At 52.1% G+C, this 16,846-nt stretch overlaps 1 protein-coding gene across 1 annotated transcript in view; it reads right to left on the minus strand.

Moving 5' to 3' along the window:
- LOC146799916 (butyrophilin subfamily 1 member A1-like) overlaps positions 1 to 16,846 on the minus strand; it is a 207,717-nt gene that overhangs the window by 120,170 nt on the left and 70,701 nt on the right. The window contains exon 3 of the mRNA XM_085620848.1: positions 946 to 1,077. Within this exon, the coding sequence (XP_085476974.1) occupies positions 946 to 1,077 (132 nt within the window). The remainder of the gene's footprint in view (positions 1 to 945; positions 1,078 to 16,846) is intronic.

Here is a 16,846-nt window from a genome sequence, read left to right on the forward strand (position 1 = left end):
AGGCGAGGCTCACGCTAGTAGCTAGCATCAATGGGAGGAAGGGTCCTACCCTGAGAGATACAGGACTTCATAGAGCAATGCCAAATATTGTGCCATAAATATCAATCATCAGTTTATAATAGAAAATCAACACCCAACGAAATGATCTTTTTGTAAATGATTTTTGGGGCACACTATTAAAGCCAGACATTACTTTTATCAACAATACTCTGACACACAACTCACTGTGTTTCTTTGACAAGATGTTTTCATGGAAGTGTTGTCCACCATAACACAGCGGCCCATGAGAGCATCAGCAGTGGTGGAGGTACCACAGACCAGGTGATGGACGGTGAGGGGTTTGAGCTTGAGCAGTCCAGTACAACATACCATGACATGTTGGGACATATTTACATGCCAGAGTGTGAGGTAGGAGGGGTGTGAGGCAGGGGCACGCCTACCAAGTGTGCAGCAGGTGCAGTGGCGCTGGGCCCAGGGCTGTTAGTGATGTGAGCTTGAACAGTCCAGTCTAATACAACCTGACTTGTTAGGACATATGTGCATGTCAGAGTGTGAGGTAGGAGGGGTGTGAGGCAGGGACGCACCTACCAAGCGTGCAGCAGGTGCAGTGGCGCTGGGGTCAAAGGCTGTCAGGGGCCCTCTTCATTCCTAGTGTAACTGCTTCAGAGCTCTTGGCATCCTTGCTGCACCAGCGGTACAAGGCAGACATGTTCAAAAGCCACACCGGGCAGGAGTAAGAAGCCTGCATTTACCACTGCTATCCAAGACCCTGTGTCTTCAACCACCGCCCCCACTTTCAGCTTCTCCTCTCCCACAGTGACTCTCACTAACATGGCTGAACACAAACACACATGAAGGCCAGTCCATGCCATGCTGGCAGCACGTGTACCTGACATGATGCCATGTACCTCAACATGTTGACACAAGGGAGGAAAAGCTGTTTACCTGGAGGGAGGCACAGGGAGGTTTTCAGAAGAGAGAGTGGAGCATTCTGGGAAGACCCTGGACCCTCTCCAGCCTCGTCTCGGACACCAGCGCAGCTCTGCACCCTGGGGCTGTAGAATACTGCTCTCTCCACTGCAGGGGGAGGAACCAGAAGCAAGGGGAGAGGGAGGGAGAGTGAGAGGGGGAGAGAAGGGGAAGGGGAGGGAGGGGCAGAGGGCGAGGGTAAGGGAGAGGGTGAGGGAGAAGGAGGGGAGAGGGAGAGGGAAAGGGAGGGAGAAGTGTAGGGGGGAGGGGGAGAAGAGGGAGAGAGAAAACAAAGACGAGAGATTAAGTGAGGAAGGAAGAGGTGAATTTCTTGTCCGGTCCAAACTGAAGGGCCCTAATTTGCTTCACTGACAATAACCAAGCACTTCTCCAGCACTTTCCACCCTTGGGTAGCACACTGACAGGGTGTTAGACATACTTAGCAGCTTTGCACTATAAAAACTAAATGCTGTGCCTTTCATATTCATCACAAGATACAATATTTTATATTTCTGAAAATTGCTTCTTTTTCCTACAGCACCCGATCCGCCAAACTTTCACTCTACCTGCCTCATTTAGCGATGGTAAGCTGTAAGGTTGGCTCAGTTGACACAAATCTTCCTACAATGGAGTAGGGACCGTCAGAAGAAGCGCATTACACTGCCCGGTCTCTTAAGGGTGGACAGTGTAATGCTAAATGTTATCTGTCTGTCATCAACAGAAAAAACCTTGCAGGGAGGACCGGAAAATCACATTAATGATGCTCACAACCTAGGTGAAAATATATAAGGTGCAGGGGTCATTCGTTTTTTGCTTCTGAAAACCAAACTCCCACTTCGGGAGCTGCAGATCTGTCGCAGGGCACTGTGGATCAATCAAAGAGCCAGGTCTTGAGGTCCTTCCTGAATTGGGGCAGTGATGGTGATTGCCTTTGGGTGAGAGGAAGGGTGTTCCTGGTCTTGAGGTCCTTCCTGAATTGGGGCAGTGATGGTGATTGCCTTTGGGTGAGAGGAAGGGTGTTCCTGGTCTTGAGGTCCTTCCTGAATTGGGGCAGTGATGGTGATTGCCTTTGGGTGAGAGGAAGGGTGTTCCTGGTCTTGAGGTCCTTCCTGAATTGGGGCAGTGATGGTGATTGCCTTTGGGTGAGAGGAAGGGTGTTCCTGGTCTTGAGGTCCTTCCTGAATTGGGGCAGTGATGGTGATTGCCTGAGGTGGAGAGGAAGGGTGTTCCAGGTCTTGAGGTCCTTCCTGAATTGGGGAGTGATGGTGATTGCCTTTGGGTGAGAGGAAGGGTGTTCCTGGTCTTGAGGTCCTTCCTGAATTGGGGCAGTGATGGTGATTGCCTGAGGTGGAGAGGAAGGGTGTTCCAGGTCTTGAGGTCCTTCCTGAATTGGGGCAGTGATGGTGATTGCCTTTGGGTGAGAGGAAGGGTGTTCCTGGTCTTGAGGTCCTTCCTGAATTGGGGCAGTGATGGTGATTGCCTGAGGTGGAGAGGCAGGGTGTTCCAGGTCTTGAGGTCCTTCCTGGATTGGGGCAGTGATGGTGATTGCCTTTGGGTGAGAGGAAGGTGTTCCAGGTCTTGAGGTCCTTCCTGAATTGGGGCAGTGATGGTTATTGCCTTTGGGTGAGAGGCAGGGTGTTCCAGGTCTTGAGGTCCTTCCTGAATTGGGGCAGTGATGGTGATTGCCTTTGGGTGAGAGGAAGGTGTTCCAGGTCTTGAGGTCCTTCCTGAATTGGGGCAGTGATGGTGATTGCCTTTGGGTGAGAGGAAGGTGTTCCAGGTCTTGAGGTCCTTTCTTTATTGGGGCAGTGATGGTGATTGCCTTTGGGTGAGAGGAAGGGTGTTCCTGGTCTTGAGGTCCTTCCTGAATTGGGGCAGTGATGGTGATTGCCTTTGGGTGAGAGGCAGGGTGTTCCAGGTCTTGAGGTCCTTTCTGAATTGGGGTAGTGATGGTGATTGCCTTTGGGTGAGAGGAAGGGTGTTCCTGGTCTTGAGGTCCTTCCTGAATTGGGGCAGTGATGGTGATTGCCTTTGGGTGAGAGGAAGGGTGTTCCAGGACTTGAGGTCCTTCCTGAATTGGGGCAGTGATGGTGATTGCCTTTGGGTGAGAGGCAGGGTGTTCCAGGTCTTGAGGTCCTTCCTGAATTGGGGCAGTGATGGTGATTGCCTGTGGGTGAGAGGAGGGGTGTTCCAGGTCTTGAGGCCCTTCCTTAATTGGGGCAGTGATGGAGATTGCCTTTGGGTGAGAGGAAGGTGTTTCTGGTCTTGTGGTCCTTCCTGAATTGGGGCAGTGATGGTGATTGCCTTTGGGTGAGATGAAGGGTGTTCCAGGTCTTGACGTTCTTCCTGAATTGGGGCAGTGATGGTGATTGCCTTTGGGTGAGAGGAAGGGTGTTCCAGGTCTTGAGGTCCTTCCTGAATTGGGGCAGTGATGGTGATTGCCTTTGGGTGAGAGGCAGGGTGTTCCAGGTCTTGAGGTCCTTCCTGAATTGGGGCAGTGAGGGTGATTGCCTGTGGGTGAGAGGAAGGGTGTTCTAGGTCTTGAGGTCCTTCCTGAATTGGGGCAGTGATGGTGATTGCCTGAGGTGGAGAGGAAGGGTGTTCCTGGTCTTGAGGTCCTTCCTGAATTGGGGCAGTGATGGTGATTGCCTTTGGGTGAGAGGAAGGGTGTTCCAGGTCTTGAGGTCCTTCCTGAATTGGGGCAGTGATGGTGATTGCCTTTGGGTGAGAGGAAGGGTGTTCCAGGTCTTGAGGTCCTTCCTGAATTGGGGCAGTGAGGGTGATTGCCTTTGGGTGAGAGGAAGGGTGTTCCAGGTATTGAGGTCCTTCCTGAATTGGGGCAGTGAGGGTGATTGCCTGTGGGTGAAAGGAAGGGTGTTCCAGGTCTTGAGGTCCTTCCTGAATTGGGGCAGTGATGGTGATTGCCTGAGGTGGAGAGGAAGGGTGTTCCTGGTCTTGAGGTCCTTCCTGAATTGGGGCAGTGATGGTGATTGCCTTTGGGTGAGAGGAAGGTGTTCCAGGTCTTGAGGCCCTTCCTGAATTGGGGCAGTGATGGTGATTGCCTTTGGGTGAGAGGAAGGGTGTTCCTGGTCTTGAGGTCCTTCCTGAATTGGGGCAGTGATGGTGATTGCCTTTGGGTGAGAGGAAGGGTGTTCCAGGACTTGAGGTCCTTCCTGAATTGGGGCAGTGATGGTGATTGCCTTTGGGTGAGAGGAAGGGTGTTCCTGGTCTTGAGGTCCTTCCTGAATTGGGGCAGTGATGGTGATTGCCTTTGGGTGAGAGGAAGGGTGTTCCAGGTCTTGAGGTCCTACCTGAATTGGGGCAGTGAGGGTGATTGCCTGTGGGTGAGAGGAAGGGTGTTCCAGGTCTTGAGGTCCTTCCTGAATTGGGGCAGTGATGGTGATTGCCTTCGGGTGAGAGGAAGGGTGTTCCTGGTCTTGTGGTCCTTCCTGAATTGGGGCAGTGATGGTGATTGCCTTTGGGTGAGAGGAAGGGTGTTCCTGGTCTTGAGGTCCTTCCTGAATTGGGGCAGTGATGGTGATTGCCTTTGGGTGAGAGGAAGGGTGTTCCAGGACTTGAGGTCCTTCCTGAATTGGGGCAGTGATGGTGATTGCCTTTGGGTGAGAGGAGGGGTGTTCCAGGTCTTGAGGTCCTTCCTGAATTGGGGCAGTGATGGAGATTGCCTTTGGGTGAGAGGAAGGTGTTTCTGGTCTTGTGGTCCTTCCTGAATTGGGGCAGTGATGGTGATTGCCTTTGGGTGAGATGAAGGGTGTTCCAGGTCTTGAGGTTCTTCCTGAATTGGGGCAGTGATGGTGATTGCCTTTGGGTGAGAGGAAGGGTGTTCCAGGTCTTGAGGTCCTTCCTGAATTGGGGCAGTGATGATGATTGCCTTTGGGTTAGAGGCAGGGTGTTCCAGGTCTTGAGGTCCTTCCTGAATTGGGGCAGTGAGGGTGATTGCCTGTGGGTGAGAGGAAGGGTGTTCCAGGTCTTGAGGTCCTTCCTGAATTGGGGCAGTGATGGTGATTGCCTGAGGTGGAGAGGAAGGGTGTTCCTGGTCTTGAGGTCCTTCCTGAATTGGGGCAGTGATGGTGATTGCCTTTGGGTGAGAGGAAGGGTGTTCCAGGTCTTGAGGTCCTTCCTGAATTGGGGCAGTGATGGTGATTGCCGTTGGGTGAGAGGAAGGGTGTTCCAGGTCTTGAGGTCCTTCCTGAATTGGGGCAGTGAGGGTGATTGCCTTTGGGTGAGAGGAAGGGTGTTCCAGGTATTGAGGTCCTTCCTGAATTGGGGCAGTGAGGGTGATTGCCTGTGGGTGAAAGGAAGGGTGTTCCTGGTCTTGAGGTCCTTCCTGAATTGGGGCAGTGATGGTGATTGCCTTTGGGTGAGAGGAAGGTGTTCCAGGTCTTGAGGCCCTTCCTGAATTGGGGCAGTGATGGTGATTGCCTTTGGGTGAGAGGAAGGGTGTTCCTGGTCTTGAGGTCCTTCCTGAATTGGGGCAGTGATGGTGATTGCCTTTGGGTGAGAGGAAGGGTGTTCCAGGACTTGAGGTCCTTCCTGAATTGGGGCAGTGATGGTGATTGCCTTTGGGTGAGAGGAAGGGTGTTCCTGGTCTTGAGGTCCTTCCTGAATTGGGGCAGTGATGGTGATTGCCTTTGGGTGAGAGGAAGGGTGTTCCAGGTCTTGAGGTCCTTCCTGAATTGGGGCAGTGAGGGTGATTGCCTGTGGGTGAGAGGAAGGGTGTTCCAGGTCTTGAGGTCCTTCCTGAATTGGGGCAGTGATGGTGATTGCCTTCGGGTGAGAGGAAGGGTGTTCCTGGTCTTGTGGTCCTTCCTGAATTGGGGCAGTGATGGTGATTGCCTTTGGGTGAGAGGAAGGGTGTTCCTGGTCTTGAGGTCCTTCCTGAATTGGGGCAGTGATGGTGATTGCCTTTGGGTGAGAGGAAGGGTGTTCCAGGACTTGAGGTCCTTCCTGAATTGGGGCAGTGATGCTGATTGCCTTTGGGTGAGAGGAAGGGTGTTCCAGGACTTGAGGTCCTTTCTGAATTGGGGCAGTGATGGTGATTGCCTTTGGGTGAGAGGCAGGGTGTTCCAGGTCTTTGCTATGAGGTAGGAGAAGTATCTTTCCTCGGCCGTGGTCTGGCGGATATGTGGGATGGTGGCCTCTCCTCCTCTCTCTCCAGCACCAGCACAGACTTTTACTGCTGAGTGCCACACACACACATTTACACCATAGTGCAAGGCTGTGTGCTTGAGTCTAGCAGAGGTTTTGTTCTGGACGGGTTTGCTTCCAGTACAAAATATGACTAGACAAGTTTTGAAAAACGTCCTACTTTGTATGTGTGCTGTACAGTGCAGCACACACGCAATATCAGAAAAGAAAGGAAAATGAAAAACATTTCTTTTTTTAACAACTAATTCTCAGCAGCATTATTTTCTGGTGCTCAACCCCGTCCACTAATGTTAGTAGATAGTGTTTTGCACTCTAAAGCATGGGTGGTTGCATGGGAACGCCTATGTACCACACATGTAATGCCCCCTTGACGCTAAGTAATCCAAAGCAGTGCTTCGTTTTGGTTTGTGTTACTTTTCCTTACAAACGAATGCCAATACTGATGTGTGTTGGTTTGTAAACTCCTGAAAAGGTTTTACGTCAGGTTTGTGTTAAGAAAGTAATGCATGCCTGACGCAAAACCTTGTAAATCTTGCCAAAAGTGTTTCCTCATTTGCATTGGGCCACGCCTACATACAAATGGATGCCACCTTTTGCTCATGCCGTGCACAATGTGCACTAGTGCGATGGGTGCTGTATAAATTGCCACACAAGCATCATTGTTCCCTTCTATAATACTGAAGTGCCGCACATATGCAATAAGTGAGCACAAACACCCACTGTGCCCCTGGGGCACTAACTGTAACACAGCATCAGATGAACATCTAAGCGGTGTAAAAGGGCCCTCGTGGGGGCAGGACAGGGTCAGGCTTCCAAGGCTTGGATCATCCACAATCTACTGATGCACTGCACACTGAGGTGTCACATGTGGGTGTTTGTGCAAATCTCATCTTAGAACATCACTATACAGAACAGGAATGATTATCCCTTTTTAGGTGCTTGATGTTGACAGTGTTTGCCCCTCAGTAAGAAACTGAACTAATCACCCTTCAGCGTTGATTTGTTTTATTTTACTGTTGTTTGATTTATGGCTTTTTTGTTGACAAGGTAAAGGCATTTGCCAACGTAGGCTTAAAGGTTCAATGAAAATGAATCAATGAAAACTCTCATCCTACTCAAAGGTCTTGATTATGCGACATGTTGCCGTGTGTACCTCTGCACTACTGACAAGGCAAACGTCACCTTCTCCTTTCCCTAACACTATTCTTTAAAGACCCTGCCTACCTGTTATCTAATCTGTTAGCACTCTTACGATCTTACCGCTACTGTAGGGGTTCTAGGGGCCAGGTTTCTGTCTTTGCTCAGTGATCCAGCCCACCCGCCCTGGTCCGACTCGGTAGCCAATACCGTTGAGCGGAGGGCGGGTGGACAAGAGCAAGACACGCCCAATAACCCCGGAACAGGTGAGCGGTTAGCGCTCTAACAGCTTTGCACTCAGGCTATTTAGGCGGCGAGGAGGCCTGGCCGATTGCGGTAAGGGGAGGACAGTGGCAGTGTTCCCCCGACCCCGCTTGGTGTCAGGTAATTTCTCAGAGCGGAGCGTATTTGAGCAATTGACATAAGAACTGTGTCACTGTGAATCAGGAATTGAGTTTTTAACATCACTTGCGGCGAATTTTAAAATATTGTACTTTGAAGCATTTTACTTCACATCGTGCGGTGTATTGTTTGCACAATTAATTGCCTACCTGTTATCTAATCTGTTAGCACTCTTACGATCTTACCGCTACTGTAGGGGTTCTAGGGGCCAGGTTTCTGTCTTTGCTCAGTGATCCAGCCCACCCGCCCTGGTCCGACTCGGTAGCCAATACCGTTGAGCGGAGGGCGGGTGGACAAGAGCAAGACACGCCCACTAACCCCGGAACAGGTGAGCGGTTAGCGCTCTAACAGCTTTGCACTCAGGCTATTTAGCCCCTCGTCGGCCAAAGCGCGCAGCGGTTGCGCGCAGAGGGGCGCCATTGACGGCGCCGAAGACAAGCCAAAGACCTGCCCGTCTGCGCCCGTCCGCGACAGGACGGGGCCAGGGGCCATGGGGACTGGCAGGACCTACACACAAAGGCATCCATCGGTGAGGCTCACTTATAGCTCACATGTACTAAAGGGATATAACATACAATCATCAAATGGTGGTAGGGTAAATGAACATCCTGAGGTAGATGGGCTTCTGCCAAGCAAACAACGGCGCACTGAGAGCACCATTTCCTCACAAGATCCGCCTGATATGGATTGTCCTATTTTTGTCGACCCAGATATTAGTGGGGTTTCAGGAAGCAACCATACTCTTTCTGGGAAGAAAAACATCCTGTGTAACATTAGGTCGCTCTCGAAACATAGTGCTGAAGTTTGGGACCTAATCTCTTCCAAACAACCAGATTTATGCTACCTCACAGAAACGTGGTTGAAACCACATTCCACTCCTGCCATAACCTTGGGAGTCCCTAGTGACTATAAAATAGTTAGGCTGGATCGCCCCACTAAAATTGGTGGGGGGATCGCAATTGTACATAAACAGGAAATTGGTATATCTGTTTTAGATGAAATAAGTACCCCAGAAATTGAATTAATAATTTTTAAAATAATACTGCCATCTAATGATACTCAAAAGGGTGCATTAGTATATCGACCCCCTGGATCGTACAATAATTTCTCTAGCTTATTGATTGAACTACTTGCCCCATATGTCAATAGTGACAGCGAGTTTATTTTAGTCGGAGACTTTAATGTACACTGTGATAAGTCGGACTGTTGCGAGGCCCAATCCCTACTTCTTGACCTGTCCTCATTGGGCCTTATGAAACACAACTCTGGACCCACACATCAGGCGGGCCATACCCTTGACCTGGTATTTTCCAATTTTATGCTAGTCTCTTGTCCACCAGCAAGGCAGGTCAATTGGACAGACCACTATGTTGTGGAATTCCTTACTCCCTACCCGAAACGTATCTCCTCTCGAACTAAACAGTTACCGATGACACGTAGACAGTGGCACAAAATTACCGACACCATTTTTAAAAATAATTTTTATTGCCCACCTTTTGTTTCTAACGAAAATATTGATACGGCCGTTAAAAATTGTGAAAAAGCTATTGTGGAAACTATTGACAAGATTGCCCCTTTTAAACAATTTAAACCCAGACCTACAAAGAAACAAGAAATTTGGTTCACTGATCAACTTAGGACGTTAAAATTGCATGCCAGGAAACTTGAAAAGAGATGGAGAACCTCTCATTTGATCGAGGACAAAAATAAATATTGGGACTCACTATCTATATACCACAAAGCCATTCGTGTTGCCCGCAAAACTCACATAGCATCGCAAATTACAGCTGCAGGAAACTCCTCAAGGATTTTGTACCAAGTTCTACAATCCTTTGTTAAACCGGCAGCATGTGAATCTTCGGATCTTGCATCCCAACAGCTGTGTGACGACATCTCTTGCTTTTTTACGAACAAGATAGATACTATCTATGACAAAATAGTTTGTACTAATAACAAACTGACCACAGATATGGCACCTTTGGAAATAGATGCTGACCCCAACCTGAATAAATTTATGTTACGCTTTTTTCCACCCATTTCTTTACAAGAGACATCTGCACTAGTATCACGGATTAAAAGTGGTAGCCCTGACGATATTATCCCAGCCAGGATTATGCCTGTTGTTAGAATGGGGAACCCCTAGTTGGCACAGGTAGGTACTTGTGACAAGCAGTGGTCCCTTCTTCTATTCAGGGCGAGAGAGTTACCCCTTCAGAACAACCCCTGCTCACCCTATAGGTAGTGTGGCGCGAGCAGTCAGGGCTAAACTTCAGGGCGCTAGTCAGTTAAGCATTTATGATCACACACAGTAAACCACAATGATCCCCCACAAACGGACACCAGGCGTAAGTTGTATCAAAAATACGGATGCTTTATATAAAAGATTCTTTGTTACGCAGGCATGTACAAGACCATCAATAACGGTTGCGAAATGGAAGCCACAAGATGATAATTAGGCACTGTTCTTGTCTTTGGTAACTTATCCGATCACGAGCGCTTCACAGGGCTCGGTTGAGTCGGTCCAGTCACGATGATGCGCAGTGCACCCAGGGTACAGTGATACGGGGAAATCAGAACGTTGCGGACCCCGAGTCCGATAGAGAGTTCACTGTACCTGGGAACGTGCGGTGTGCTTGGACGAGTCTTCAGGAGAGATGCAGGTTCTGCACCTCGTGGGTCTTCCGGATCAAGAATTCAGCGGGCGGCTTTCGGTAGACAGGTGCGGCCCAGGGCCTCCGACACGGACTGTGCGGGAGGTCACTGCGGAGGGCGGCACGGTCAGACTCAGGCTGGGAGGTGAAGCGGGGCGGCCGGATACGTTACGACGTACGGGCGGCCGTCCGAGGCTGGATTTCACTTCCCCACTAGAAATCCGGCGGGAGGGCGAGAGGGCACCAAGCGCGCTCCAGTAGCAGGCAGGTGACAGGGAAGCGGGACGGCCAGACTCGATGGGTCCAGAGCGACTCAGGTAGAGCGGGGCTCTCGGCGAGTGGAGGCGGCCAGGCTTCTGGGTGTCACGGCCCTAGGAGGGATGCGAAGGTGCGCAGGGCACTCCGGCGGGAGAAAGCACACGGCTCGAATTCTCAGACGAGCGGAGACACGGTGAACCCACTGGTCCTGGGGTTCAGTTCAGGGGGCAAGCTCTTCTTCCAAGCCCTTGGAGATAGTTGAAGAACAAAGTGCAAAAGTCTCTTTCAGTCTTTTTTCCTCTCCTTCCTTAGCAAGGCACCTACTGCAGGCCAGTCCCTCAGGTCAGGGAAAGTTACTCCTCCTTCAGCTTCTTCCAGGTCCTTCTAGTCAGGCAGAGTTCCTTCGTGGTTCAATCTGGATCTGATTTCTTAGGAGCCAGGCTCCTACTTTTATACAGGGATTCTTTTGTTCTTTAGCGCCAGGGGGCCTGGGCCTGGCTCAGTCCAGTTTTGGAGCACTCTGTGGTGGTGACTTGGCTTGTTCCTTTCAGCAGCAGGGCAGAGACATCAGCCGCTCCACAGGGGGCGGCGCCGGCTTTGTGGTGGCAGAGCACAGGTCTATTCAAGAGTCAGGGTGCACTCCTCCCACCCATCCTGGGGTAATCTCCCTACCCACCACCTGGCAGCCAACCTGTCTCCTGGAATCCCCCAGCCCTGCTCCTGTACTGTTGCTAGGCAGAACACACACACACAGCAGAGGCAGACTGAGATGGTTAGGCACGCAAAGGCTAACTTTCTAAAAGTAGCATTTGCAAACCCAGGATATTAAAATAACCCTTACTAAAAGACGTATTTTATTATCCTGAGTTCAGGCATACTAAACATGACTTTCTACCATGCTCTCTGAGTCCACCGGGGTCACAGCGTGTAGCGATCCCAGCAGCCCATTCTGGCCTATGGAGAGCAGGTAGCCTTCAATAGTGAAAAACGAAAATGGCTGTAATTCACTATTAAGACATGCCACCCACATCAGGGCATGTCCTACCTTACACCTACAATGCACCATGCGCTCAGGCCTACCAGAGGGGTGACTAACATGTAGTTAAGGGAAGGTTTAGGGACTGGTAAGTGGGGACACTTGCTCAGTCAGCGCGACGGTACCAGACCGCGCGCAGGTTCTGCAGTGGCAGACCCTAGACACATTTTACCCCGCTGCTTCGGTGGGTGGCACAACCAGTGCTGCAAGCCCACTAGCAGCATTTGGATATACGAGCCCTTGGCACCCCTGGTGCACTCTACTAGGGACTGATAGTAAACCAAATAAACCAAACGTGGAAGTCAATTCACATAATACATTTTACCATAGGGAGCACTTGCACTGTGGCACTGGATGGCAGTGGCACAGTGCCCTGAGCAGCTAACATCAACACAAAAACACATTGAGGCACAGACAAAAATGGAAGGGTGACCCACGCCAATGGTGCCAGGTCTAACACGTGTCCCCTCCAGCTGAAAAGTGGGGAGAGCTACCCTACCCCAGGGAGTTCTGCATCACTAAGGCGGAAAAACCTGGACAGACCGTCAGCATTGGCGTGATCTGTGCCAGGGCGATGCTCCACCGTAAAGTCCATACCCTGTAGGGAGATGGACCACCTCAACAGTTTTGGGTTCTCACCCCTCATTTGCATCAACCATCTGAGGGGCCTGTGGTCGGTCTGAACCCGGAAGTGAGACCCAAACAAGTAGGGTCTTAGCTTCTTCAGCGCCCAGACCACAGCAAATGCTTCTCGTTCTATCGCACTCCACCTTTGTTCCCGGGGAAGTAGCCTCCTGCTAATAAAGGCTACGGGTTGGTCAAAGCCCTCCTCAGTGATCTGTGAGAGAACAGCCCCTACACCATGCTCTGATGCATCCGTCTGCACCAGGAACTCTTTGGAGAAGTCAGGAGCCAAGAGCACGGGCGCCGTGCACATGGCAGTTTTCAGGGTGTCGAAGGCTTTCTGACAGGTGTCAGTCCATATCACTTTTCTGGGCTGCTTCTTCGAAGTCAGCTCTGTCAAGGGGGCAACGATGCTGCCATACCCCTTGACAAACCTCCTGTAGTACCCGGTGAGTCCTAAAAAGGCCCTCACCTCCGTCTGGGTCTTTGGGGGCTCCCAAGTCAGGATGGTTTCAACTTTGGGTTGGAGGGGCGCCACCTGGCCGCTCCCCACTTGGTGTCCCAAGTACACCACTGAACCCTGCCCGATCTGACACTTGCTTGCCTTGATCGTGAGGCCTGCCTTGCGCAGCGGCATCAACACTTCCCAGAGATGTTGCAGGTGTGCTTCCCATGTGCCGCTGAACACTGCGATGTCATCCAGGTAGGCGGCGCTGAACTCGGTCAGCCCAGCCAACACCTGGTTGACCAGTCTCTGGAAGGTGGCAGGGGCATTCTTCATCCCAAAGGGCATCACCCGGAACTGGTAATGCCCATCTGGCGTAGAGAATGCGGACCTCTCTTTGGCCCCATCAGTCAAGGCGATCTGCCAGTACCCAGACGTTAAGTCAAACGTGCTGAGGTACCGTGCAGCCCCTAACCGATCGATGAGCTCATCAGCTCTGGGGATGGGGTGCGCGTCAGTCTTCGTGACTGAGTTGAGTCCTCGGTAGTCCACACAGAACCGGAGTTCGGGCGTGGCACCCGGCGCTGCAGCCTTTGGGACCAAGACCACTGGGCTGGCCCAAGGACTGCTGGAGGACTCAACCACCCCTAGAGCAAGCATCTTCGAGACCTCCTCTTTGATGCAGGCTCTGACCCTGTCAGTTACCCGGTAGGCCTTGTGCTTCACAGGTAAGCTGCCTCCTGTATCTACATCATGGACGCACCAATTTGTGATACCAGGAATCAGGGAGAACAGGTCAGGGAACTGCCCCAGCAGCTGGCGACAGTCACCCTGTTGCTCAGGGGTCAGGGTGGGTGAGAGGTTAACTCCATCCACTGACCCGTCGCGCTCTGAGGCGACCAAGAGGTCAGGAAGAGGCTCGGACTCCTCTTCCATTCCGTCATCGGTGGCCAAGAGCATGCCCACTTCGGACCTCTCCAAGTGGGGCTTCAGTCGATTGACATGTAGGACCCTTAAGGGGTTCCTAGGAGACCGCAAGTCCACCAAGTAGGTGACAGAACTCTTGCGCTCCACAATCTCAAAGGGTCCTGTCCACTTGTCCTGGAGTGCACAAGGCTCCACAGGGGCCAGGACCCACACTTTTTGGCCAGGTTGAAGCTCAACCAGAGTGGCATTCTGGTCGTACCACCGCTTCATTTCCTCCTGGCTGGCTTCCAGGTTTGCCTCAGCAAGTTGCCTGAAACGCCTAGTCTGGTTCCGGAAAGCCAGCATGTAACTGTATACATTCTGGGGAGGTTTCCTGGGAGATTGCTCCCAGCCTTCCTTGACCAGACTAAGAGGTCCTCGTACTGGGTGGCCGTACAAAAGCTCAAAGGGACTGAACCCTAGAGACTTTTGTGGCACCTCGCGGTACGCAAAGAGAAGGCATGGTAAGAGGACGTCCCACTTACGCCTCATGGGTTCCTCGAGACCCATAATCATGCCCTTCAGGGTTCGGTTGAAGCGCTCAACCAACCCGTTTCCTTGGGGATGGTAAGGGGTGGTGAACTTGTAGGTTACACCACACTCTTGCCAAAGGGACTTCATATATTTCGATATGAAGTTGGTCCCCCTGTCAGACACCACCTCTAGAGGGAATCCTACTCGTGAGAAAATTCCCATCAGTGCCCGTCCCACCACGGGGGCCGTCACTGTCCTCAGAGGGATGGCTTCAGGGTACCGGGTGGCATGGTCCACCAAGACCAGGATAAACCTGTTGCCCATGGCTGTCTTGGGGTCCAGGGGCCCCACAATGTCAATCCCCACCCGCTGGAATGGGGTACTGACCACAGGGAAAGGTTGGAGTGGAGCTTTCAGCTTCCTTCCACTCTTGCCACTTGCCTGGCAAGTCTGGCATGTCCTGCAGTGAGTGTCAGAACTCCTGCGCATTTGGGGCCAATAAAAGTGGGTGACAAGCCTTTCAAAGGTCTTGTCCTGCCCCAAATGTCCTGCTAACGGTACGTCGTGAGCCAGCCCCAGTAGGAAGGCTCTGAACTTCTGGGGTACCACCAGCGCACGGGCTGACCCAGGTTCAGCAACCTTAGGCTCGGAGTATAGGAGGTCGTTCTCCCAGTAGATCAAGTGAGTTCCGGACTGATCACCATTGGCCTGGGCTGCAGCCTGCTGCCGCATACCCTCTAGAGAGGGGCACTCTTTCTGCTCCCTGCAGAATTCCTCCCTGGTGGGGCCTCCTTCTTGCTGCCAATGGGTCAGCTCAGGCAGGTCCCCCAGTTCGGCTATCTGTTCCCCGGTAGGCTCCAGGGCATCCCCCTCAAGGTCTGCTTCCTCCTGGGCCGTGGGAACGTCAGGAGCCGGATTCCCATGCCTCCCTTGCCCTCTCTCTAAGGCCGGTTCCTGGGCCTCTCCCTCAGGCTCCAGGGTTCCTTCAACACCCCTACCGGCTGCCATCGACCGGGTGGTCACACACGCCCAATCAGGCAAGCCCACCATCCGCAGGTGAGTCGTCTTCTCCACCTTTTCCCAAGGGGAGCTCTCCAAATCGTTACCTAGGAGACAATCAACAGGCATGGCCTCTCTCACAGCCACTTGCAGAGTACCAGAGACCCCCCCCCACTCAAAGGGAACCTGAGCCATTGGACACTGACTCTCTGTGTTGTCAGCGTTGACAACACGGCAGAATGCGTGCGGGACAACCTGCTCTTGAGACACCAGGTGCTGCTTGACAGCAGTCACACTGGCTCCAGTATCTCTAAGAGCCCCCACCCTTTTGCCATTTATGGTCACCCACTGCCCATACTTTTGAGTATTGGGGGGCAGCTGGGCCTCAGCGACCATCTCACTGTCTCCTAATGAGACTAGGGTCATCTGTACGGGATCCCCCGCCCCTTGGACGTCTATCTCCCTCCCCAAGGCTACACTATTCACCTGCTTGGGGGGTGGGGCACCAGAGGGTGCTGGTTTACCATACAGGGGGCACTTGGGATCCACGGAAATGTGCCCCAGGTTGTTACACTTGTAACATCTGAGGGGCCCTCTTTGAACAGGGTTACCTGTCGGGGCCCCGGTCTGCTTCGGGGGTGGGGGTGGCTGAGAACCTTTCCCTTGGTTCCCTTGGGAATTACGTTGGGGCCCTTGGTAGAACTCCCTCTGTTTACCCTTGTCCCCCCCACTCTTCTGCTGGGGACCCTGAACACCTTTGGCGGGGCCTCCCACGGGACCCTTGTGGACCCTGGTGCTGATCCAGCGGTCCGCCTCCTCAGCAAGCTTCCTCGGGTTGGACAGCTTGCTATCGATCAGGTGTTGGCGTAGCTCAGGAAAACAATTATCCGACAAGTGCTCCCATGCAATTAAATCAAACAGCCCTTGGTAATCATTCACTTTGCTACCCTTCACCCAACCATCCAGCGCTCTGCAAAAAAAGGTCACATATTCTACATAAGTGGTACCAGGTTTCTTGGTGCAATCCCTAAATCTCTGTCTGTACAATTCAGGAGTCAACCCATACCTTGTCATAAGAGCCTCCTTCATGTGTGGATAGGATGTGTGGACATCAGAGGGGAGGTCTAGCAGTGTGTCCCGCCCCTCACTCAGGAACCTTCCCCACAACCCCGCTCCCCAATCCTTCTCAGGGACCCGGTGGGAGGACATGGCTACTTCATAGGCCCTAAACCACTGCCCAATATCATCCTGCTTATAATATTCTTTGACCACATCTTTAGGAATGTGCACCCTTGACTCTGTTGAATTGCTGCCACCAGAGGGTGAGTTGTCTAAACTCCTGGCCTTGAGATCCAACTCCCTCATTTTTACCTCATGCTCCATGGCCAGTTTCTGCCTTTCTCTCTCCATTTGCAGTTTTGCCATCTCCACCTCGTGTGCTCGGGCGGCACTCCTGTCGGCCAACTCCTCTGGCGACAGGCCTCTGCTAGGCTCAAACACACCTTCGGGGGGTATCACCTCCCGGGCATTCTCTGGGAACTTTGATTCGTGCCAGGCTCTCAGTGCTGTCACGTACTGATCCTTGTTGCTTAGTCCACTTTGCTTGATTCTGTACTTGGAGAGATATCCCTTCAGGACATCATTTGTGCACTTCCTCAGTGCCTCGGGCTCCCAATCGATGTCATCTACTCCAGAGAATACAGAGGGCGCTCCGCCTCC

This window comes from Triturus cristatus, chromosome 8 (assembly GCF_964204655.1).
Source record: "Triturus cristatus chromosome 8, aTriCri1.1, whole genome shotgun sequence".
Classification (NCBI taxonomy): Eukaryota; Metazoa; Chordata; class Amphibia; order Caudata; family Salamandridae; genus Triturus; species Triturus cristatus.